Source organism: Dipodomys spectabilis, unplaced genomic scaffold (assembly GCF_019054845.1).
Source record: "Dipodomys spectabilis isolate Male_0828 unplaced genomic scaffold, ASM1905484v1 ptg000125l, whole genome shotgun sequence".
NCBI classification, from domain to species: Eukaryota; Metazoa; Chordata; class Mammalia; order Rodentia; family Heteromyidae; genus Dipodomys; species Dipodomys spectabilis.
In genome coordinates this window covers 7,199,133-7,225,864 of record NW_024870802.1, presented here as the reverse complement: position 1 = coordinate 7,225,864, position 26,732 = coordinate 7,199,133, and the positions used below count along the sequence as shown (strand labels likewise).

The 26,732-nt window shown below is 40.5% G+C and overlaps 1 protein-coding gene across 4 annotated transcripts in view; it reads right to left on the bottom strand.

Annotated features, from left to right (window-relative positions):
* Sorcs1 (sortilin related VPS10 domain containing receptor 1) overlaps window positions 1-25,906 on the bottom strand; it is a 514,871-nt gene extending 488,965 nt beyond the window's left edge. For 3 of the 4 annotated variants that reach the window (XM_042689575.1, XM_042689574.1, XM_042689576.1), the window contains exon 1: window positions 25,319-25,894. In XM_042689575.1, coding sequence (XP_042545509.1) covers window positions 25,319-25,894 — 576 coding nt within the window. Of the gene's footprint in view, window positions 1-25,318 lie in introns of all 4 variants that reach the window. The other variant, XM_042689577.1, reaches the window with a different exon arrangement.
* Between the last annotated feature and the right edge of the window lie 826 nt (window positions 25,907-26,732).

The window sequence follows — 26,732 nt, the reverse complement described above, 5'->3', positions numbered from 1 at the left end:
AAAGGAAAGTTAAGTGACATCATGCCCACGATCACAGCGGGTACTAAGAAAGAGGATGCGAAGTTTCAGGAACAGGCATCTGCCTTCAGGATTCCTATTCTTATCTCATCCAACCCGTAACATAATTTTCCTACTCCCCTCCCAGCTTCTTAATCTGGGAGGAAAAAAGAGGCACAAGCTAACTGTATTTTGGAATAAATTCCCTTCACATCACTCTACTTTCGGCAAATCTGAAGGGATGTAAACCTCCCCTAATGAAAACACATGCCCATTGTTTCGTTTGGGGAAGGAAGTATTTCACAAGCAGAAGAATTTGGGGCTTTGTGGCCATGTGGCTCACCACACAGCTCTTGTTGTTTGTTGGTTCTCACAAAGGAAACCCTGTCCTCTATTTACTAGCATGGAGTACCAAACATCATTCCTCCAGCCTGGCACCAGGCACAGGAGGAGAGGGTTAGGAGTTAGGAATGCCTTATGTTGGAGTAAATGTTGGATGTAATGTCATCTGTAGACAATGCAGGTTTGGGGAGTACCTAGAGGTGAATTGCGTTGTTCTTTTCTGTCCCAACCGTTCTTGCTCTAGAAAGACAGTCCTTGATTTTAGTATATTGCATTCCATCTGCCTAAACCATGATCCTCTGGCTCCAATTTTACCTCCTCAAAATTATTTTTCTGCCCTGCAAGGTAAGATCAAATCCTTGCGGTGTGTATGTATAGACTGTATTACAATGGTTGCAGTACTGTTCTTTATAAAAATATTCAGAGCAGCAATATTTGGCTCCACACTGGAAATTATTCAAGTATCCATCAGTAGAAGAGTGGAGACACTGTACAACAACATGAAAATATAAACTATTACTGCAACATAGAAAATCACGAATGAAAAATGCGAAAGGAGGCAGTTACACAAAGGTGTACAATGCTGTTTCACTAACACAAATTTAAAAAATGAATGATGTGAATTTCTTACATTTGGAAGCAAAATTCTCCTGGAAGAAGTCACAAAGTTTTTTTATGGGTATCAAAAATATTCTGCTGATGCCAGGCACTGGTGGCTCATACTACTCAGAAAGCTGAGATCTGAGGATCACAGTTCAAAGCCAGCCCAGGGAAGAAAGTCTGTAAGACACTTACCTCCAATTAACCACAAGGAAACTAGAAGTCATCAAAGTGGTAGAGCATTAGCCTTGAGCTGTGGCCCAAAGTGGTAGAGCATTAGCCTTGAGCTGAAGAGCTCAGGGACAGTGCCCAGGCCCAGAGTTCAAGCCCCACAACCAACAAAAACAAAATAAAATTCTGCTTCATGATCAAACTGTTGTCTATACAAGTGTATTAACCATGTGAAAATATGCTATGTATGGATTACGTTCAGTTTCCACATGTGTGGCATTAAATATTTATCAGGAAAAAATTAATATTCTCCTATGTTTTATATCTGTCTTTATCTACTAAAATTTGTGTTTCAGAGTAGCAGTAACCATGCATATTTTGTTCATTCAAGGACTTCTGACACAATTTATTTTGTTCTCAGGATATAATGAGCTCTCTGTGCTGGTCAAATGGGTTATTGGGTAGAAGGCTGAATAGCTTCCTTACTATTTTCATTATCACCACAATAATCTCAACTATATCATCTCATTTAGGTCTTTCTTCACACATGCCAATGTAAAGTATTTGAGGGAAAAAAATCTCTATTTGCTTTGTTCACAACTCTCTGTTCCTCTTTCAGTGCCAAGAATAGAGTAGGTGCTCAATTAAGGTATTTTAAAATAAAATAAACACCGTAACCTCTCTCTGTGTCCCTCAAATCTTTCCATGTCATATGTCTGGTCATTTTTATTTTCAGATGACTCCATTTAGTTCACACTTATAATATTTACAAGGTTCCTTAGTAACCATAAAAGAGAGATAATATTTTGCGTCCAGGATCCAAGGTATTTTACATTTACTAGTGATTGTTCCTTATGAGAATCCATCTCTCTATGCATTAAATTTCTATATTCTTCACTCTAAGGTGTGTCCCCACCCCCATTGTTCCCTGTCTGCCTCAACTAACCCCCAGTAATCCTGTCTTCCTTTGAGATCTTACCATCCTTCATGAGCTGCAACAATCCTCAGTCATTTCCCTGTTCTACTTCTGAGATATGCAGGCAGGCACTTGCTTCTTCACATAATTCTACACATATCTTCTTTCAAACTTAGATAATCCCTTTAAGGCTAAAGTTGTCAGGCTAATATGCTTATCAACATATATAGCATACATCTTAAATAATTTTATCAGATGATCAGAAAAGCTCAAAGCAAAATGAACCCCAAGATATAGACAAAAGAGGTCGGTCTTTGTTGTTGTTGTTTTAAATGTACTATGTGATTATTTGTTTCCTTTGTATGTTCTTCCCCCTATGGTTTATCCCTTGTTGTCACTGTACTTGATTTTGGTACCCTGTATCTTGTATATACATTTATCTAATGTGGGGAGGGGAGGGGGAATAACAAAATGCTGAAACAAGGACACAGGGTAACCCATTGCAACAATAATACTCACCAGACACTATATTGGAAATGAACTTTACAACTTCAGGGTGGGAGGAAGAGGGAGGGAGGTGGGAGAGGGAAGGGATAGTGGGAGACAAAGGAGGGTGACAATGCTGGACAAGAAATGTACTCATTATCTTACTCATGTAACTGTAACCCCTCTGTTCAACGTCTTTACAATGAAATATTTAAAAAAGTGGAAGAATTTTCACTGAAATCTATGCATCTAGCCCTGTTAGCCACCCCTTCCAAAAGAAATTGGTTTATTTATTTTTCTGGTTTCAGTGCTTAAAACCAGTTCCTGGTCTCTCATTCTGCCTGCTTTCTCATGGTTGGTGATACACTATTTAAGCCATACCTCAGGTACAGCTTTTTCCTGGTTATTTTGTAAATAGAGGCTAGAAACTTCTTTCTGCTTAGGCTGGTTTTGAACCATGGTACTCCACTCTGTCTCTCAGGTAGTTTAGGATTATAGATGTAAATCACAAAAAGTAACAAAACGATGACACAGTGGATAAAATGTGCAGCTTCCAGCCCTGTTTAATCTCTGTTTTTGTTTTTTGGTTTTGTTTTTGTTGTTTTTTGAGACAAGGATTCATTTCTTGGAGAGGACTGCATGCAATCTGCCTATTTTCTAATTCCCATTATATCTAGATGACAAACTTGTGCCTTTACGCCCAGATTTCCTCCAGCTAGACACAATCTCTTGTATTTTTCTTCCTTAGCTCTTCTGGAACCTTGATGATCCCAACCTCAGCCTCACCTGTAGCTTAGGTACAAGCCACTATACTCTCTTTGTATTAAAGAGTCTCATGAACTTTTCTTCCCAGGCTTCTTCAAAGCATATTCCACTCTTCCTCAGACATCCGGGTAACTAAGTTTACAAATGTGAATCAAAGACACTTAGTCCAAAGAACATTATTTTGTGCAAACTATGTGTATCAGACTCCCAGGAATGGCAGAGCTCAGGGTCTCAATGTGTCCCCTGTTTCTTCTGCCTAAGGACAAAGAAATTCCTTTCCTAAGCCTCCCATTCATTTCCTCCCTCTGTAGCCACACAAGATGGAAGTCTGTGTGTGAGAAAAATTCCTCTGGTGCTGAACACATGAGGATAAACAAAATCCATCTCCCCTGGCAAAGTTTCTCCAATCTAATTTGTGTAATTACCTACCTCCCTAATGATGCACTTGTTTACAGATTAAAGCTATGAATCTAAGCACAGAAATAAGATTAAATCTGAGGAATTAAATTCCAATTTGCTTAAATCATCTGGATATCCTCCCTTCAGAAAGAAATTCTAGGTACAAAGGAAGATACTTAAGTTGCCAGTTTGCATAATCATAATAAAAAAAAAATAAGAAACTAAGGTAGGAGCAGGCTGAAGGAAATCCTCAGTTTTCCCTTCGTTGGTAGAAGAGTGGATTGTTTGGAAAAACCTAAAGGAAAATAGGAGTCAAAATAAAATGTCATTTTAAAGAAATGAATGAATAAATTAATTAATTAAATGTTACTACTTCTTTACAACATCTCCCCAAATAAAAGAAGATCACTGCCACTTAGACTCTGCAGTATGGCCCTGCGGATCCCTTGGTGACTTCGCTGGGAACTCTTGGCAAATCCTAGGGTACGTGAAGCAATTGAGAATAGAAACAGCAAAAAAGAGATAGTGGATAAAATGGGGAAAGGATGTTTTAATGTGTAATCAGGTATAAATACACACATATACATACACACACATGCACACAAACTTAGAGCTGAGTGAAGCCTGTGTACGTGAGTTTGTTCCATCCTCAAATATCTATGTTGCTCTCCTGTTCTAAAAGGCAAAGTAAAACCTCTCCATGTCACATAGTCCTTTGGCAGGCTTTCTTATACCATTTATAGTGATTACTTATCCTTTCTAAGAAACCTAACCACCAGCTCACAGTAATAATAACCCAGATGTCAGCTAATAATAATAACTGGCCCATCGTCAGCTCTTCCCTGCACCTGGCCCCACACTAAGTAGCTCCCATATGTTCTCCCATTTGTCACGACACTCCTGCGGAGTCACTATTATCAGCTCTGTTTTGCCTTTAATGAATTTGAGATCTAGAGTATTTACGTAATTTGTTCAAGGTCACCTAGCTAATAAAAAGTAGGAAACTCAAACTCAACTTTGAGTTTGCAGCAATTTTTTAAAAAAATCATGACATGCCTCTCCTGCACACAAACAAAGCCAACACTAAAGCCACATTCAAAATAAATTCAATATCTAAACCATCTCAATCTCAGTCCCATTCAGATATTTCTTTTGTCTGCTATTAAAAAAGAAAAAATTGTATACCAATGTGTAACTGAGCATAAACTTTTCAAGCATGGATAACCAAAATTTTCTTGTAAAAATCTGTGGAGTTATGTTAACCATCAACCCTGTCATCTTATTCATATACGTTGATTCCAGAAACTTTAGGTTTCAAAGAACAATTGAGAAAGTTTGTCTATGTTAAAAGTTGCTAAAATTCAAACTTTTAATTTTATGCCATATGCAGTTTTACTGTCAGAAAGAGTTTCACACCATCATTTTTGCGCTTTGCTTCTTTGTTGTTGACTTGTAAGTGTTGAGTTTTCAAATAAATGAATAAACATTTGTTCTTATTGGATCATGTTGTCACAGACTTAGCTAAAGCTCCAAATATTTCCAGTTAATGTCTATAATGTTTGTTTGTTTGTTTTAAGAGAAATTCATTCTGCAACCTGCTTTCAGGAGCAATTCTTATGCTACAAAGACCAGCTCTTTCATCAATAATTTCAATGAAACACACCTACATACATGAAATGTATTACATACTAATACACCTTTTTCAAGACACACATAGCTACATCATCCAAATAAATTGCTCAATATTCGTACATTGTATATACGTAAATTATATATAATTTACATATGCTGGAGAAATTACATGACCTTTCTCATGTTTCTCAGCTAGAAAGGGTAGATCAGGAAACAAACCCAGGAGCTAACCACCGTATTACATTGTCAGTGTTTTGAACCTTTTGTGTAAAGCCAAGATATCTATACTCTGAAGTCCTTCCCCCAGCATACCTGATTCTATCCCCATAGTTTTCAGTTTTTCATTTGTAAAATAAAAGCATTGCAGGAAATGACAGCTCCTTCTTGCTTCTTAAGTGACACACGATTACCAAAATCAGACTTGATGGGAAAAAAATGCACCTAGCAAGCTCCCATGTATCCTCAAAGTGGTTTGGTAAGCATCTGAACTGAGCATTCTCTTAATCAAGTTTGCTTTTGGACCACTTTTCTAGAAATGAACACTATGAAAGGATGAGACACATACATACTATTGAACATTAGAACAGTTAAAGATATTGCTTAAAGCAAACTTCGGCATTTCCTTCCGGAGTCAGCTGTGAGCACTGACGATGCTCCAAGCTGTGGAAGTATGCAGAGTGCCCTACAGGGATTATTGGGCTATTTTTCAAGAAGGTGGGAGTTACGTAACACAGATTTGCTTGGGGGCAGCACTCAGCAAATTGATTAAAACTTATCTGTTGCTTTTTATAATCTAATGAAAAAAGTTATTACAGCACTAGTCTCTTGGCCGTCTGCACGCAGAAGTCCTAGGTGGTGGGAAGTGTTGATAAGTGTAGGATGGGAAAATCCCTAGGGCTCCTAGTTAAGCATCTAATTGGAGCTATTTAAAGGCTGGTTGTAGCAAAGAGGAGTTTTTGCCTTTGATCATGACTCCCCAGATGCCCAGCTTCTTGCTGAACACAGGAGCTTCCCCGATGTGCTCCCAGTGGTGTGTCTTGTACTGAGGAGACTCTGCTGAGCCAGCTCAGTCCTTCCATCTGCAGTGTCATACAGACATGGGCTACCATGAATCCTGCAGCATCAAAAGCCCTAGTGTTCGCCTTCTTATAAATAGTCCCAGCCCCTGCTCCATTTGCAATGCCACAGGAAACCAGTTCTTAAATTTTAACCATCTGAAGCGACTTCACTCCGAAGAGCAGGAAATGCATGATGCAGAGGGAAGGATGGAGTCATCAGGTTTTAGTCTCTCCAGCCAATTTAATAACTCTACTCTCCCATTGCCTCCCTACTCAATGCTGGAAAATGGATCCTGGGTCAGCCACTCTTTTTGCTGCCTCCCAAGAGCCATTCTCTATTTTCTCGCAGTTCCCAAGTGACATCTTTGGCCGAGGTTTGGGAGGAGGAAAGATATTAAAACATGAGCCCTCAAGATACAGATCGTAGAAGACTTCCCACTGCTGATAGGTTTTTTTTTGAACGTGAGATTGGGGTAGGATCTTAAATTTTGTGGCACAAACTGGACTGCAAAAAAAAAAATAATAATAACACAACCAAGCTAAAGCCACAAGTGCTGTTCTTGCCTGAAAGTGCATTATGCTCAAAAGACAATTAAATTGACTTCTATAACTGACAATTCTCATGCATCAGCAAGAGGAGGGTATGATGTCAGGTATGGTGACTAAAGGGAAAATTGATGCTGTCTGTTCCTTGCAACTGCTGGACATTCACATTGAAAAGTTATTGAAAATCATAAACATGCTCAGAACATAAGCCCCCATCTTCTTTTCGCACTAGTGAAATGTTTTTAGCATGGTCAAGCCCATACTACGTATATCTGCAAGTTATCTCTAATGATGAACATGATCACCTGTAGCTATTTTCCTACCTTTTCTTAAATGTCATTTCAATTGCTTCTCTCACCACCAGTTCATAAGTAGGATCATATTTATAGGCTTACAAATTGAGCAATACCTAAGCTATTGTGTGATACAGCATTTTTCTTTTTGAAATGAATGAAGCTCAGGTAGTCAAAGAAACTACTATAAGGAACAGAGGAAAAATGAAGTAGAATTGGGACCATGACCCTGGTACCTGATTCCTAGCACAGGTCTCTCGGTCTTTCTCAACCTAGACTTCGGCATTGCTGAGAGTACATATTATGCTTCCAAAATCAAAAGATGTGGTATATAACACACAAAAACTAACAGCATTGATTATATACATTTTGTGACATACTGTGAGCATTGTTCCTGACTTGTGTTGTATTACCATAAAAGTGTATGTGTTTGTATGGGGATGTGTGTAAATCACAAACACTATCAGCATGTTGGTACAGGATTAAGATACTCACACATGCCTTTGAAATAGACTTGGTAGATGAATGTTTTAGGAGCAGCTTTTTAGTTTTAGATTGTTTCTCTTTCAACAATATTTCACCACTTAAATTCATTGTTTTCATACTTTATTCTCTCCCAAGTGAAATGATCATTTTGTCAGTGTCAAACACCTTCACAATGAAGTCCAGTGTCTTCAGTGTGATTTGCCAGGGGTCTTCATGATTCAAAGCTAGCCCTCCTCCATAGCCTCAGCTCCCTCTCTATCTCGAACTTCTCCCTTTTGTGAGCCAGTCCCTTTCATGCTCTGTTCTGCCATATGTGCAGACACTTCTATATGTAGCATATTTTCCTCAGGGGAAAAACAATCCTTATTTGCTTTGATATTTACCATAGACATCATGCGTCACTGCTTGAAAATCTTTGGTGATATCTACATATTCTGGCTAGATCCTACATTCTATTGATACTTACAGGTGCCAAATTACATTTATTTCCCCCCAACACTCCTTTAGACCATGAGGAAACTGAGAAGAGAGCTATTTCTATAGTCTCAGTACTCACAGACAGTCAAACACATAATATACTTAATAATAATAAAGCAGAAGTTGCTGAGTTACAAAATAGAACTCAAAACCAAGGCTGATATGACCACAGCCCTTGGCCTTATCACAGGCAGTAGTGAGCAGTGTGCAATGGAGACCCCACTGGGGAGCCAGGTTCAGCACTGACTTGTGGGGAACAGCTCCATCTGCTGAATGCTTTGTCATTCCTCCATCCCTTCAGCAAAGCTTGCTTCTAACCTATATAAAAACAGTCCCGATTTTTAAAACAGAAATGACATGATCACCATAGGGACAAGGAAGCATTTTTTCCTGATTTCTGCATGGATGATGAGACTATGTATCTATGACAAATATCCCCATCATCTCTGAACAAAGAAAGAAAAAAAGAAACTGTTATGTCAATATACCAAGGCTTTATGCAATGCTTCCTTTAAAGAATTAGGCCACAGAGATGCACACACTGGTTCATCTATCTCCCTTTTCAATAAGGTGGTAACAATCTCCATCCTCCAGTGAATGGGATTCTGTGGTGGGACAATAGCAATGTAAGTGGTAGGCGGTGATGAGAAGGGGTAGATCGTATTATAACTGTCGGTAGTCAAATCTTAGGCAAATGTATCAGCCATTCTTTGATGGTACATGTTAGCCAAACTACAAGGAATACTGGGAAAAGCAAAGGTTGATCAATCAAATCATCTAGAGAAGAAAATGAAGTATCTGGAGAAGGACCAGAAACCAGCAACTTCTGGGAAGAAAGCATTTCAGCAGTCATCCCAGACTGGCAGATTACAGAAAGTTGGTCTCGTCTAAAGTGGGCAAAAGCCATTTATTATTTTGGTGTCCTGCCTAGATGTTTGTCCAACTACTGCATTTTAAGAAATTCCTTCCCCACTAAATCATTTTCACAGGACAATTTACCTGAATATACCATGTGTTTTAATAAAGAAAAAAGAATAGTTCTTAGTTATAAGCCTATTGCTTTGCAAAACATAAATAAAATTTAAGCAGCCCTATAAATAAGAAAGTCCATTAAAATACAACTAAGTTCATTACAGTTTAAATAATAAATTAAGGCCAAAGTACTGACATTTATTCTGGTTGAACTAAAGTAACTTAGATCTTGGCGATGAAATCTAGCAAGTTATACAAGCTAACATAAATAGTTAATTTGGAAAAAGAAAACACAGACTCCTTAGGAAATTCTTATCTAAGGGAGAGGAGGAAGAGGAAAGATGCCCCCATCCCCTTACTTTTTGTTTTATAAGTTGTCTTTATTGTGAAAATATCGTACAGAGGGATTACAATTACATGAGCAAGGTAATAAGATGATTTTTTTTGTTGCTTTGTATGTCCCTCCCCCACGCTACCAACCCTGTTTTCACTGTATTTGATGTAGGTATAATTTGGGGAGGGGAAGGGAACAAACAAACTGTTTAAATAGGGATACAGGTGGACTCATTGCAACATCCCCTTACTTCTTAAAACTATATAGCTACTATTCAAATTTTATTTTATGCTAATACTTCACCAAATGATGGATTTTTAAATAGCTTATTTTTCATTTTTTGCTCATGTACACACAAAACAGTTGTTTATATACAACGCGTGTAAGAACTCTGGTTTCACCAAGAAGCAGTCCTACATTCTTAATTATATAATAGAATTTACCCCATAACTGAAATACAAAACAGAGATCTCAAACAAGATTATCCAGGTATGTGTAAAATAAAGTAGGATTGGATGACGGTACACATGTAGAGGCAGAAGTAAAAACAGATATGAGAGAGAGACATTATGAATTCTATATATAAGGCATTATATGACAGTATATATAGAAGACCTATACATGTCTTTCATATATCCCTATATCCACTAAGACAAGAAACTGCCTCTTCAATATAGATTTCTATGAGTACATTCTATACTCTTTTAATCAGACCAAGTACCCCTCTACGCATTGCTCCAAAATGATCATCTTATTTCATTAAAAAACAGCCCTTACTATTTCTCAATGAACTTCTAAAGGAGTAAGCCGTGGGAGTCCTGAGATGTCACCTTCCAAAAAGCACAACTTCCAGCATCACTTCTTAAACTCTCAAGAAAGCCAATGAGCAGCTTCTATGTTCTAAGTTCATGGACTGTCCAGGTTTCCGATAGTGTGGATCTATCACACACTCAAATGAAGAATCATCAAATTCAGTCATAAAGTAAGGCTACTTGTCAAGAATATGCCTTAATGTCTTAAATATAGAATATTATGATCTATAAGCTTCAACTAAAGGTCTGCTCGGACTTTAGACTTAACTTGCCATTTTTTTTCATTTCTTTCTATTTTTTATCTTTAAGTAGTTGTAGAAAGAAGATGTCACTCAACAAAGTAGTGTATGAATACAACGCATCTTGATCGATATCATCTCTTTCATCATTCCACCCCATCCCTCCCAAACCCATCCAAGCCCTCAATTTTCTTAGTTTTGTAGAACATACCTTGAATTTTATAGCTGAACTTTCCTTTCCTTTCTTCTAGCCCCTCTCTTTGATCCCACCCTGTCCATTTGACCTTGGGTGGGTTACCTGACTTCTCATTCTAGATTCCATACTTTAAACTAGGGTCTGTAGAAAATAATGAGCATATACTTTCACTAACCAGTTTGCTAACACTATAATTCATGTGGTCATTACTATGTAACAGTACCATCACCCACTCTCTATTCTTGCTTATTTGAATGTCAGCGTTAATGGTGATTGATTTGTTGTAAGCACCCAGTAAGTATTGATTATTACCTTATTAACTACTGTCAGAGCCCCCAATAATAAATAGTTTTCCACCAACTTTAGTTGAAATCTTTCTATGCCAAAATTCTGCGGCAAACCCAGATACTCTCAAGTTATCCCTTCAAATACCTATGCCTGAAAGAAAATGAAGGAGTAACCCATAACTCTTTCTCACTGTCACCTTACTTTCAGTTAAGTACACAATCACAAATGCAAATTTCTCTCTTAAAAATTCAATATATCCTCATCATTTCTCAAATATTCTAGCCAGGTGAATCTTTATGCTAAGGGGACAGTTTTCAAGTTAGTTTCTTTTTTTATTATTGTGAAAATACTGTACAGAGAGGTTACAATTACATGAGCAAGGTAATGAGTATATTTCTTATCAAGCATTGTTGCCTCCTCCTTTGCTTTTCCTACCATCCCTTCCCATCTGCCCCCCCTCAAGTTAGCATCTTAAACAAAGAGTGTGGACAATATTTCTTCCTTCAGGACTAAGGCAATACTGGCCCCTACCAGCCATCAATTCAAATCAGGCAACTGGAGTACCCAGCATCATCAAATCATATCCAAACCCCTCCTACTGTGACTTCCAGTGCAATTTTATTTATGTATTCTGAATGCATGCTCCCTCCCCCTAACTTTCTCTCTCTTTTTGATTCTTTCTAATTTGGCAGTACTTTTTCAGAATTAACTAGGTGATAGCATCCAAACACTTCATATTTTCATGAATAAAGATACTGAAAAAATATCTTGGCAGCTCACCTTTATGGCGAATCAATGCTGATCATTTGTCCTCTATTAAGACAGGTAAGTATAATGATCCAATACCAATCCAGGGTTTTGAGAAATATATGTGTTATCTTCTAGGTGCTTAGGCATAAATGAAAATGACTTAAATAGACTTGACCTTAGTAAATTTATACAATTGAGTTGATGTCTAATTCTTAGATGGATGCAGAGAGAGAGAGAGAGTAGAGAGAGAGAGACCTAACACACCAGATTTGATTGTTTTTATAATATTTAGGTATTCCTTCTTTTGGGGGATTTGGAGAAATTACTACAAAGGAGCTTATATCCAAATGCAAAGGATTTGACATGCAGATTAAGTTTCCAGGCAGAGGAAACAGCATGAGCTAAGGGACAGGAACAGAATGAATGGGCCACTTGTGAATGGGACCTTGCAGTGGTTGAGAGTATGTAAGCCTTTTAGACAAGAAAACCTAGGTCAAAGGACCACGCTCAAGTCGGCATACAGATGACCACAGGATCCACAATGTGCCTTACTGTTTGTATTCTCCCCAAATCCCTAAACCAGTAGTTGGCAAACTTTCCTCTAAAGGGTCAAAGAATAAATATTTTAGGTTGATAACTATGCAATCTCTGTCACAACTTCTCAACTTTGTTGCTGCAGAGACAAAGCAGCTATAGGCATGCAAATGAATAAGCATGGCTGTGATCCAATAACACTGTTCAGCCAATCATTTTCACATAATATTCTTCTTCAAAATATTCTTCTTCCTATTTTCCAGTCATTCACAAAGTAGAGTGACTATTGTTAACTTGAGAGTCATATTAAAAAGTCATGGGCCAGATTGGGTATATGAGTCTAATTTGTCAAATCCATCCCTAAAATATTTAAAAATCCACCTGCAAGAAAAAAATAAATTAATGCTTTGTGAACATATTGCTCAGAGCTGTAATGGAGTACTTAGAAAGATGGTGAGCTTTTAAAGCAAACACAGTTTTTTTTTTTCTCTCATTTTCCTAAAATTCTAAATTTAAGAAATATCAAACTGAGATTTGTAGAGGAATTTAAGCCATTTTCAAGCCATAATTATTTACAGATAACATCCATATATAATACTTTATGGATATGTCTATTATGTAAAAACTTCACACTCCAATAGTATGTCTTTTGTTAAGTATGCACCAACTCCATTTTAATGTTCTCCATCCTTTAGGCTTAGGAAACATGAAAATAAGATCAACATCCGTGTTTCACTCCTTGAACTAGAAACATACTAGGAATAAAAATTAAGAATAATTTATACCATTGTTTAGCTAAGCAAGTTTTGGAATGAGGAGGTGAGCCAACAAGGCTTCAAAATATGTTTTGTGCATGCACACGCATGATGTGTATGCATGCGTGAATGTATGTGAGTATAAGAGTTTGAGGGTCAATATATAAATGTAGGTTGTGGGAAATTCGTAGTCCTTTATCTAGTTTGCAGCCAATAACTTCATAATAGAAATGGGAATTCAAATCTGATATTTTATTTTATACCATCATTGGCCTTGGTTCCAGATACTCTGTGGACAAAGGTGATCAAGAAAGAGCACATCATCCCAATGACAGCTTGTTTACAATGCTAATGGCCTAAGGTGAACCCAAAGCACAAGATATAGAGAGTTTAAAATGGGACTGAATGGCCTTTCCACCTACCCAGCCTTAGGTTCTCTGCAAAATACATAATCTCGAGTAAAATCCCAACTTAAATATCACTTCCCTTTGCAGCCCTATCTCCCACTCTTAGGCAAAATTAGTTGTCCACCACTCCTCCACACTCCTATTGCTCACCACACAAAATTCTATGACTGCTATTATGCATTTAACTTACTAAGTTGCATTTTTAAATCTGTTGACATATCTATTTCTGTCAGCATGTACACCCTCAAAGAGTGAAGGTCAGGTCATATTTGTCTTTGATTTCCAGCATTCAGCCCAGCTCTGACACAACAGCCACTTAAAACAAATGTTAATACTTTTATGACTGAAAATGCACATCCATTTTCAGCACTCCAAACAGCAGAGTCTAGGGTGTAAGGTTAAAAGTTGTCTCTCCTTCATCTAGAATATCAATCTTCTTTCCCCAAAATATAAATCACACTTAAAAAAATATCTTCATGCATAAAACCTATAGGCACTTCGACCACCTCACACCCAGCGAAGCATATCTGTGCTTCTCAAACCAACACACACAGGGGAGTGGTACCCCAGGTAGCCACATGACCTGTCAAGGAGCAAATTCCTGCAAAAACAAAAGGCCAGAGAAACTGTGTGAGTGGAAAAGGTAGAGTTTTTCCCTCTAGGACCCAGATACACTCTTAATTTTTTTATGACCTGATTGTATTACATGTCTCTTCACTCAGTCACTTTTCCTGTCTTATTTTTGTCTCATACTTTCAATGGCTTTCTTCAGTTTGTCTACTGGTCTCTGCCACAACTCTGTCATTGTTTATCCCTTAAAATGCCTCTCTCTGTCTATGGGCTCCTTGTACCTTTCTTTTACCTTCTCTTTCTGAAGCAATCTCTACTGTTTCTATCTCTGTCTTCCTTTACCTCTGCCATACCCTCCTCTCTTCCTTTGCTTCTCTGTCTCTCCCTCTCTAGATAGATCCCTCCTTTCATTTTTCTTTCCAATGTTCATCTGTCTACGCTTGTTCTTCATATCTATGTTTCCATCCCTTCTTCCTTTCATTCTATTTCTGCTTCTTTCTCTATCTCTGCTCTTCAAATCTCCACTCAGTATTCACTGTTAGTCAATACAACCTTATGGCCTTACAAGTCCATTTCACTCTCAATAGTAGAGATTTAATGTTGCACATTGTTGTTCATTTTAATGTTGCTCTCTGTAAATACAGAGCGCTGCAGATATTTACTGTGTATGGATTCATAGGCACATCTATGCTGCAGAGATGGGGACCAAGAAAGATCAAGACAGTGACTGAGATTTAAATGAAAATATATGATAGGATTGACTGGGGAAATAGCGGTCACTAAAATTTCTGAAATGTGTAGTGAGGTTGGTAAAATTACCCCCAGATTGCTTTCTCCCTGGAATCAACAGCAGGGGTGATTAAAGAAGAAAGCCTAGTGAAACATGCTATTGCATACTTGGAGAGAAACAAGCAGTGATCTTCTCCCCACAGTAAAAAGGCTAGGGCACAAAACTGTCTCCTGACAGCAGTGATTAGAAGTCAAAAGAAGAGACTTGAAGGTGAGCACTTTGTCTAGTTCAGTTGCCTGAAATTCAGTTGTAACGAGGTCAGGGACTCATACTTCTTTGCTCTTCCTTTTTCCTTTCTTTTTATTTGTCAAACAAGTTGTTTAAAAACAACTGAAGGAATTCATGTTTTTGGATAAACAACCAAAAAATGATAAAAATTACATATACAGCATTCATCATAACCGCAGGTAAACGCTGCAAGCCATAGATACTTCCCGTGTGTATATAAACACATTATTTCTTTTATTTTGCACCCTGGGAATTGTACCTAGGCCCTGGCACCTGTGAGGCACACAGTGTACTACTTGAACCACTCCCAGTACCTTTGCTTTGTATATTGGTCCTGAGAGAGGGTCACTAATTGTGCCTAGGCTAGGTTGGGATTGATAATCCTCCTTCCCCTTCTTTCTGAGTAGCTGATATTACGAACATTGACTACTATGCCCTCGAAAACAAAATCATTGTATATTATTGATTGAAAGTGTATTGAGCCTTTATTCTATGCAAGTAGATATCTAGGGACTTAGATATAAAAAAACAACATAGACCAAAACATATCCTTGGCTCTACGGACCTCAGTCTGTACTATTTTGAAATCTGTTTCCTTTTCATTTTCTGGTATTTCATGAGATAATTTTTCTTACTAAAATATGTATTTATGTCTTTTAATAGCTTCAGAAATCTATAACACACTTGTACAAGGTCATGGTCTGTTTGTATTACATGAACGCTAGTTTTCTCCAAAGTTACAGCAAATAAAACAACAAATATCCAATATGCAAGTTGCATGTAAAAAACAGTAGGACTGTACCCTGAGCCCTCATTATAAGATAACATAACAGGAGTGAAAAAAATGTACATGCAGGGACAGAAACAGTATCATGAGTAACTTATTAGAAGTATCTTTCAGTCAGACACACTTAACCACATTAAACAGTATTCAGAAAACAATGATGAGAACAGCAACAGCTAACGCACTCATTGCTTTCTCTGTACCAGAGCCTATGTTAAACATTTCTCCATCTCTTACTTCTCTTACCAGCATGCAACCTCATTAAAGTGCACATTATGATCTTCATTTTACAAATGGGGATACTGAGGCATAGGGCTACATAGTTACTGGCCTAATCTCACACATCTAGCATTTAATGAATATATATGTAGTAGATATACTACATGTATATAGTATATAATGAAGTGGGACATTAAAAGTATTACTAAGTTTTACACTATATTATAAATCATCTACTATTTTTGCCACTTATGGTTTGCCCTGGTTTGAGGGCTAGCCATAAAAGATAATTCCCAAGGAAACACTGATCAACAGACAGAAATGTTCACTGGGGGCTATGAACTTCTCCTGTGAGCTCATGTGACCTCTCACCAGGTATATACCATTGGAAGTCAGAATCTCCATTGAGGATTTGATGAAAACCGTGAGCCTGCATGGAAATTCTTCCAGCTCTGAATAAAAAAACAAGTGAAGCCAATTAACACAAAATGGAAATTGTATAGACAATGGAAGAACTTCACAGACCTTAAAACTCAAGTTCTAACCTTAAGGGAATAATTGCCATATTTAAATGATCCTAAGAATTTCCTCAGGAGTTTGCAAAACATGTAGACTCCTAACATTATTCCTCATTGAGGAATTCAGAAGTGAGCCTCATGAGGGATTTCTCTTTGGTAAATGCATACCAAAACATCTATGAGCATTTTACTGCCAAGTTAAAAATCTCTCTATCATTGCAGCCAAATGCAAGTCAGCCATACAGACTGCAGATGAGTTCCTAAAGCAGGGTGTTGAACACGACTGAAATTGCCTTCACCCCTTTAATGGAGGTAATCAAGCGTGTGGTGGAATTGCTGAGATAAGGGTAAGACTTTACGCTTTTCACAACACCTTCAAACTCCCCTGTATAGGCCCTGGAGCAGGATGGATAGTTCAAGGCGTTGTGTCTCAATAGTCCCTGCTACTCGGACTAGGGGAGGATGGCTAGAAGCATCCATCCTTTGGCTCCAGGGCACAACTTGATTAGTTGGATTTCTGATAACATGATTCCTATTAGCACTTGCTTTAAAAAGCATACAAGTTGTCTGTACTTTTACTCTAGGGTCATTAGCTAGCAGGGAGTTACAAAAGAGCCATCTCACACATTCTCCCTGGATAACAAGATGACAGCCACATAAGGGATGAGCAGAGGGGAAGGCTTTGATCAACCTATATCCTGAACAACCTTATTTCCAAATAAAGTCACCGGCCAGGGACATGTGAAGGGAGAGTCACTGCTATGATGAGAAAGGGAGGGCCCCAAAATGTGTCATCTGCACCAAAAGTTTCCTGACAAACCCTGTACTATGGTTTCTGGAGTTCCCAGTAGAGTAATTAAAAAATGAACCCAGGCGTAGGAGACAGCATAAGCTACTAGAAAGAGGTATGAGTGAGACAGGGCAAAGGTCAAATCCTAGCTTGGTCACTTGCTAGCAATCTCTGGGCAATCTTGTGCAGGTAATTCACACCCAGAGCTCTAGAAAGAGAATAATGACACCTAGTCAGATAAGGTAATGTTAATGACTATTTATGTAATGAATAAAGAAGCTATTGTAATCATCACTTTGTCCTCGCTACATGCAGAAAATGTTCCCTAGCATTCAGCAAGCTTTCTTTTCCTCCCTTCCCCTGAAGTGTTAGAAGTGATAAAAGCAATAGATGGTGACTCAGTTTAAATTTTTAAGCAAGTGAAATCCATTAGCATCAATCTGCACTCCCTCAGTTTGACTATTGCTGCTCCAGAATGTAGCTGAGGCCATCTTGAATATTATTTTTAACTGCATGTCAATTGCATAAGACAATTAAAGAAAGAGAGAAAGAGGGAGAGAGAGAGATAGAAAGAGAGAGTCTGTGGAGGTGACACTACTGCTTCCCTCTCCTGACACATCCCTTGTCACAAGCAATGATAACCCCAGTCACAAGCAATCTCATCTCTAAAGTCTATGAGCAGCATTAAAAGTATGGTAGAGTAGGGTGAAGCTTCTTACACCTGTAATCCTAGGTACTTAGGAGTCTGAGATCTAAGGATTACAGTTGGTAACCAGCCAGGGTGGGAAAGTCTGTGAGACTCAGCTCCAATTATGCACCAAAAAAGCCAGCAATGGAGCTGTGGTACAAGAAGTAGAATATGAGCTTGACAAAAAAATAATAAAAAGCTCAGGGACCGTGCCCAGACCCTGAATTCAAGGCCCAGGACTGGCACACAAAAATATGCACAGCAGATATGTTATTACCATGAATCTCATTTCCAGAAGGTCCCATCATCTCTCTTTATGATGAAGAGCATTCATTTGAATGAGGTACCTTATTATGGAAGCCCTGGACAAACAACTTCAACAACCAAAACCCATGAGTTCCACAGTCACTTCTTCTTATAACCATATTGATACGGCCACATCATCTTTACCAAAGCTTGAAACGAAGATGTAGCTGGATGTTAACACTTGCCAGTGTTGGGCAAACCCAAGCATCAGTCATACAGTGTGAGAAAATCTTTAAGATCTTGTTCTACTAACTGCTTAATGGCAACGCCTTGCTTTCCTTATGGAAAGAATGTAGGTGATATTCATCTTCCTGTAGTATATATAGGATTTCGGTGTGAATAAAACTGGAATAATAGATAGTGTTCCAATCTTTAAAAACTGAAGCATTTTGTAAAAGAGAGGTGAAAAAAAAACAGCGATAACTGATCTAAAGTGGTATAGCAATATTCCAGAGTGCTATAGAAATAGACACAATATCTTTTATACACATGTAAAATGTCACATAGAATCTCCTACAGAGCATTTGCATCTGATTTAAAAAAAAAAAAAACTTTTCTGTACTTATATCTATGAATAGGCTCTGTAATAAACCTTGCATGGGAAGACTCTGCCTTCTTTTCTCACCATGCACTGACTAGTCCATCTACACAATCTGACCAGAGTTTGAGCTCTTCACAACTATGCATTGTATTTCCCTGGAACCAGGCTTCACCCTGCCCCTACCACATCCCATCTTTGTGAACATCTTCTGCTGCCGCAGAGAAGCTGTTTGGAAATGTCCCTTTCAGGAGAAACAAGCGTATTTTCTAGTTCTTCTAGCCAGGGACAGAGGGCAAGAACTAAAAGATACACAAAGACAGGGCAAATCATTCGCATACATTTAATGATTTAACACAGACAGGCATAGAGCCAAATTAATTCATTCTTCAGATGCCCTGGCCAGTGATATTTATGATCAAGAATGAAGCAAAAGAAAATCCTTTGTTGAGAATGTGTGTGTGGAAAGGTCAAGGTAGAAACAAAGTATTGGTGACTCCAGCTAAGATTTGAAGTGCAAACAAGGGCAGTCATGGATTTCAGTGATCAGCTGAGTTTCTTATTGACCCTGAGATACACCAAGATTTACTACATTGTTGACGTGAGTGTATTCTTTCTGCTTCACTCATAATTTTAAAACCCCATTTAAGATTGTAAACTGTAGCCTAACATATTTTAATTAAACTAATTTCTTTGATACAGATAATAACATGTACCTCTCATGACCTTTACTTAGGCCATCCACTCAGCTCAATACATTCTTGTTACAATGACCAGCTGTTACTTAAAATTTCCTCTGTGTGTTCAAAGTTCAGAAGCACTCACTCTGTAAAAGAGCCAGAGGCCACCTGGGCCAGGAGATGCCCAGCCCACTTCTGAACTCTTATGGTGTGTTTTGCTGTCAAAGGACATGGAGATTCTGCTGTCTCTGGAGGATGTGTTGGATATCTGACAGAAAACCCTTTGATGATAGGGATTTGTATCATCATTGCTCACTCCTCCACTATACCCAAGGACCAACAAATACTCAGAGTTCAATCAATATTTGTGGAATTAAAAGAAAATTTAAGTTGTGCAAGGTTCTTCATATCATATTGGCATGTGACAATCAAGGCTTGTACAGGAACAATTATTCTCAATTCAGTTACTCCACCTGCTTATGTAGCTTAGATTATGAGTGCCCTTCTTTAAAAAGATGTGGACGTAATTCTGAGTCAATGTTCCTGTCAATTTGCTCTAGAAAAATCCTATTAACCCTCTAACAGATACGTTGTTTTAACTTTCACTTCATTCCTATTTGCAAGCTTTGTTCCAAAGATAGCATATTCCTTAGAATGAAAACACGATGCAATAAATCTAGTAAACTCTACACTGCTATGTATTTATGTGCCCAGATTGAAATAATTGTGTACTTGGATCTCAAAGTTCCTGAAATACTGTAAATAGATAGGCATATGAACTGTGAGAAAAGGAAGAACTGCATGTTATTTCTCCATTCCCTAACCTCTCACCGCCCTGTAGTTAAATGTAAATAGGTCCCCTGTATCCATTGGTTGACAGAAAGAAATACATTAAAGGGATGTCACATTTATTCTAGTCTATTAGTGTTGTTTCACAGAGAATAGAAGATGAAGAAGATTCAAGATGGAGATGATCTGACCACCACCAACCCGCACCTGTCTGTCTATCTGTTTGTCCACCTGTCTGTTTATTGTTCTGTCTCATCTCCAAAATAGACAAGATCTGACCACTTCATGCTATGACTAGGTATCTGGTGTGTGTGGGGGGGGGGGGGGGGGGTGGGGAGGGGTGAGTGTGGATGGGTATGAATTCAGGGCCCTGAGTTCTCACTTGGCCCTTGCCACTCAAGATGGTGCTCTACCACTTGAGCTACATTTCTTCTTACAGCTTTCTAATGGTTATTTAGAATTTCTTATGTCTGCCAGGACTGATTTCAAGCATGATCCTAATGTCAGCCTCCTGAGTAGCTTCGATTACAAGCATGAGCCACCAGCTCCCAGCTACATGGCTGACCTTCTATAATCCATGGTCCTTAATTTCTTGTCGGGTACCTTTTTTAACCTAAAGAAAATAACACTTACTATGTACAAGATACTTGGTATACATGATTTAAAATCTGGTGGAATGATCCTGCAAAGGACAGACCATCTTCATGTTTTAAATGAGGAGACTCAAGCTTATAGAATATAGTGTCTTGCTCAGGGAATATGTTCCTGAACAGGAGAGCTAAGATTCAAACTGAAATCTGTTTACTTCTAAAACTTCTTCCTTCTGTACAACTTCACAATAGCATTTGTTAACAGTATAGGACTGAGTAGGAAGTAATTGTGTGAGGCTGCTAAGAAAAGAGAACATCTTTTTCTCATTTTTTCCATAAAAGAGGTAAAAGAAAAAAGAAAACTATGTATCAAAACTTAACCAACTCAAGTATTCCCATCTAAACTCTCTAGAAAACTGTATTTATCATTAAATTGGAAAAGGAATCTATTCTTGAAGTGAAACAGATCTGAAAGTTTAATGATTATAGATTACCCTTCTTCAGTCACTAGGAGTAGATTCCAAGTCTTGCAATGTCAAGGCACATTGTAAATCCCTTGCTTTAGTACAAGGAGACAGAGCTTACAGCTAAAAGTAGGCCATCCCCACCACCACTAGAAATCAACCCAACATTAATAGGATTCTTAATCCTACAGATTCAAGAGATCTAAGCTTTTTCAGTCTCCCAAAGAATGGACAGCCTTAGGGATTGGAGCTGGATCACTCTAGTTGTAAGTCCTTGTTCTACCATGAATCTATTTCCTCTTGCCAATTCTTCTAGCCTTGTAGAGCCTAACTTTCTCCTCTGTGTGATGGAAATGTGAATATATATTCAGGGCATCTTTCTGAAAATTAAGTGGGATGAAAAATGCAAGACCTCTACCAGGCCCTAGTTGGGACTCAGTGTATTCACTAGGGTGTGGATGGAAAATATCAAGGTCCAGAATAACTGAAGGCAAAGCAGTACATCAAAACCAACCAGGCCATCATGTTCTATACAAATGCAGCAAGAAAGCTCTCATGAAGGCAAAATAAAAGACAAGTTAAAAGCCTCTGCTAGCAAACTTTAACACTATTGCCAGGGACAGAAAGGCAGTACCATGAATTGAAAAGAAATCAAATGAACTCAAAAATAGGCAAAAAGAGAGAAACATCAACACTTGTCACCAAGGATTTTTATTAAAAAAAATTAGTGATGGTGGCCCTTTGAAAATCCTTGGAATGGAGGGATAAACACATAGGCCAACATGCACACATATACAGACAGATATATTTTTTAAACACACTAAGCATTGCTATATAATTTTAGATCAGGGCACAGCATGCCTGTGATGAGTAGGGAAGGAACAATATGTTCTAGCTTATGACACCAAGCTCATGACAAATGATTCATCCTCAGCACCTTTCATGCCAGGAGATACCCCCAGGTGTTCCACCAACAGTTTTCATCAAGCAAGAAGACTGCAGTACTGAAGAATCACATCACACACCCACGGATGAGGCAGAGCAGTCATGTCTTTACACAACTGCACAAGTCCAACCGCTGAGGGGGCAGAAAGGAGAAGGGAAGGAGATGAGCCAAGAACCCAGAATTCCTCTTCAATTTGACAGGCAGTCTATAATTACCATACATTTGCACCTTGAAAGCAGGTGTGATTGTAATCACAGGCTCTTTGTAGCACAGGATTCTTCAGCTAAAGGTGAGACAGGTTTTGAGGATGTATACTGCCTGAGTCCCTGACTGAATGGTGTGGTGGGGGAAGACTTTATAGAGAAGGGTATTACTATATGAAAAGATGAGAAATCTCGATTTTGCATTCAGTATGGGTTGGGAGATTCCCTACGCTGGGGCCACGTGAGAGAATTCCTAATCATTGCACAGGACTTCAGTCATAGGACCTACTTACATATATTCTGGCACATGATTCTCCTTCTTAAATCTGACAGGCATTGTCCTCTCTTTAGAGATGAGGAAATCCTGGCCCAGAACAAGGTGGGCTTGGCCATGGTCAACCTACCAGTCAGTAGAACTAGAAATCTTTGTTTTCATCCTACAATGTTTGCAAAAAAAAAAAAAAACCAAATCAAAATAAAACAAAACTTTTAAGCTTTGTCTTTACGAGCTTGGTCCAGGCAATTAAGCAGAACTTGATTTCAGAGCAGAGGACCTGGACTAATCTATTTCTCTTTCTCCACTGGTGATATGTATACATCACAAAGGAAAAATAAATATGTGTGATGAGCAGGGCAGAGGCTCAGGAAAGAGTGGCTGGCGATGGGATGGGCAATGTCTTTCTGAAGTAAGAGACTTCCAGAGTGGCAATTTCATGTCTTTGATTAGCATCTTTCAACTATTCAAACTTTTAGCACTCACCACCTTGGTTGTTGTCGTTTTTTCCTCCTATATCCTCTCTGATCTGCCTGCCTGTCCTAAACTCTGACCCTAACCAGTCCTACTGGACTGCAAAAATGTACCATTTATAAAAACCAAAAGGAGTTTTTAAAAAAAGGTTGGCAGTGCTTGGCGCCATTTCTTAAATGGAGGTTAAAATTTGCCAACTATGTACTTTCCTCTTCTTTCTTTCCAAGATCTTTCAAGAGATGAACTGATGTAGAGGTCTAATGGGTAAGTGATATTTTACAGCCTGAATTACATTTAAAAGCCAGAAATGTTTTTGAGTCCAAAGTTTTTACTTTATAGTACAACAAGATCTAACATATTGGAAGTGTTTTAAATCTCCCCCATAAAACCAGAGCTTTGAATTAATCACTGAAAACAGTGTGAAACTTACTCAATCAGCTTAAGAAGCTTCAAGTTCAAATTACAGGATTAATTTTAGTGGCTATGATAAGAACCAGGATAGTTAGGTGAAGGGATAAGGGAAGGGTGTCCAGAACTTGAATGGAAAGAATTTCAACTTCAATTATTTGATTAAACCCCTCCTGGGAGCCTAATAAAACCACCATGACTGTAGGAAGGCTGAATTTTAAAGAACACTGCTGATACTCTCAGGAGAGAACAATCAATACAAAATACTATGCACCACGTTTTGCCATCATACAAGAATGCACAATGACAGGTAATATTTTAAATGTTCCCAATTCTCACTTTAAAAAAAGCTGACAATGGACACAACTCTGGAAGTTTTCCGGATTATACCATAAAGAAAAAAATAATTTCTAAGGCGCCAGGTTGCTTAGACAGTGCCCATTACAAACATGACTCTCACCATTTACCTGACTGAAGCTGCGACTTAGATTTGTTTTTCTCCCTTTAGTAACTCTTCTGTTTTACTTTTTAAAAAAATGTTCTTCGGGTATGCTTCATAGTAGCACAGAGAACGTTCCACACTTTTCAATCACCTTCCGTTATTCCCATCAAAGCTAGTTTGTTACTATTTCAGTTCATTAAAGTTTCTAGGCGGGGTGGAAGCCGAAATAGCTCTCAGATTCCAGACCTGCAGTCTTTCCGGAAAATCCGAAACCATCTCTGATACAACCATTCATCAAAGTCATACACCTTGAAGCCTCTGGAATTTCCCCAGATCGGGAAACCCAGCAAATCCTCTATCCTACTTGCACCCAGAGAATACTCAGTCTTTAGCGTTGTTCCTCACTAGGAGAGGTCAGCGGGGGGTGGGGGTGGGGGTGAACAGGGGTCTCTTGTCTCTGGGATCTATCTGCTCTTCCTGAGATGACCCTCTTTGCACCTCAGCTCTCTAAAGAGGCTTGCCAGCCAGTGTTTTTACAAGATGCTCTACCCTAAAACTTGCACCCACTTTACTCTCTGCAAGCAGAGGACACCGCTGGCTACTCAACACCTTGCATACACTGCGGTTCTTGTCACCAGTGGTGAAGAATGAATGAGAAGCTCTGCATAAAAATAAGACAAGAAGCCTACGTATATGGTCTTTTGGACCGGTCTCAAAAGTCCAGCAAGTAAAGGGAAAGTCAGTCAGCCCCTCAGTCAGTCCGCCTGGGAATTTAACCCTTTCGTTTCTACATCCAGAGTAGTTGAATTCCTCGCTGACTGCTTAGTCTTCAGTTGCACACTGACCAATGGGTCTTATAAAAAAAAAAAAAAAAAAAAAGCAAGAAAGAGGAATTTTCCTCCTCTATGAAGACATTTGTTGGGAATTTCTTTCTAGAGGAGTCTGCTGGTGCTGGTGGAAGGGAGGGAGGTGGGAGCTAGTCTCCAAGGAGGTAACACTAACTCCTGAGGGACATGGACCGAGGACAGCAGTTTGTAGCTTCTCTCCAACCCAGAACCTCACCCCCACCCCCTACCCTGCCCCAATTCTCCATCCAATCGCGCTGTCCACTTGACCCCTTGGCGTCCCTCGCCCCTTTGCCCCTCAGCCCCGATCTACTCACGCTGCTGTTGTGGCCAGACCAGTGGACCATGGCTTGGTTGTGCGCCGAGTCGCCCGTCAGAGCGAACGTGGTGCTGGTCAGCCTCAGCTCCTCCATCCGGAAGCGGGTGGCTTTGTCCGGGTCCCTCTCGGGAGCCCCGGACTCCTGCTGTCCTCCATCCCAGAGCCCACCCCGGGGGCTTCGACTGGTGCCTTCTTCCAGCTCTGCCTTCTCCGGGTCCGTCCCGCTCCTTCTCCGGCGACTGGAGCGAGCAGCCACCGCTGCGGACGCCCCGGCGCCCCGGGCCCGCTCCAGGGACAGCGCTCGGTCCCCCGGGGCCACGGCAAACAGGGGGCGCCCAAGGAAGGGCAGGGGCGTGGTAGCCGCCCTGCCTGGTGGTCCCCGATGAGCCCAGGGCCCCGGGGTCGGGGTCCAGCCTGGGGTGGGGCTGGGGTGCTCCAAGGGGCAGCAAGCGTCGGCGCTGCGGACGCACGGGGCTAAGAAGACCCAGAGCCCCACGCCCGCGACGAGCGCGCTCAGCCCGGCCGGGGAGCCGCCACCGCCGCCGCCGCCGCCGCCGGCGCCAACTTTTCCCATCGCGGGGAGCAGCGGAGAGAAGCGGCGATGGGGAGGGAGGGAGTGGGGAGGGGGTCCCAGACCGAAGGCGGCGACGCGGGGCTCTCTGCTGGCGGCGGCACGGACGGGAGCTCAGGGTCCCAACTCCATCCAAGTTGGGCCGCGATGGAGGGCGGCTTGGCGGTGGCGCCCGGGCAGGTGGCGGCCGCTCGGCCGGGCTGGGCTGGTGCCGAGCGCGGGCTGGGACGGAGCGAGCCACCGCCGCGCGGGGGTGGAGCTGAACTGAAGTCACAGGCGGAGCGGGCGCGGGCGCCGGCGGGCGACGCGGGAGGGAGGGAGGGAGGGAGGGAAGGAGGGAGGGCGGGCGGGCGCAGCCGGGGACCCCGGAGCCTCGCGCCGCCGTCCCGCGGCCGAGCTGCGCTGCGCTGCGCACCCCCCGGGCTGCCCGCGCCGCACCGGGTGCACCGCCGCCCAGCCTTCCCTGGCCTCGCCGGCGCTGCGGCCGCCCGCCCCGCGTCCTCTCCCCGCCCCGCGCCCCCGCGACGGCGAGTCTGCGCCCAGCAGCCCGCGCACCCTTCCTCTTCCGTGGGGGCGGCCGGCCTGGCTGTGTGTGTGTGGGGGGGTGTCCCAGAGCAGCCTCTGGAGGGGGGTGGCTGGGGCTGGAGGGGGTAAGGGAAGGGGGGTCGGTGAGGATGCCTATTCCTATTCGATTTCTCTCAGTCTCTGTGGCTGCTTCTCCGTTGCTTCTGCATTTGTGCTCTTCTCCAGTTTTGGAGATGGGGGCGGGTGGGTTCTTGCGCTTTCTGTCTCTGGGTGAATTGGCATCGACATCGTACCCTGTGGCCCAGCTTGGGGGAGA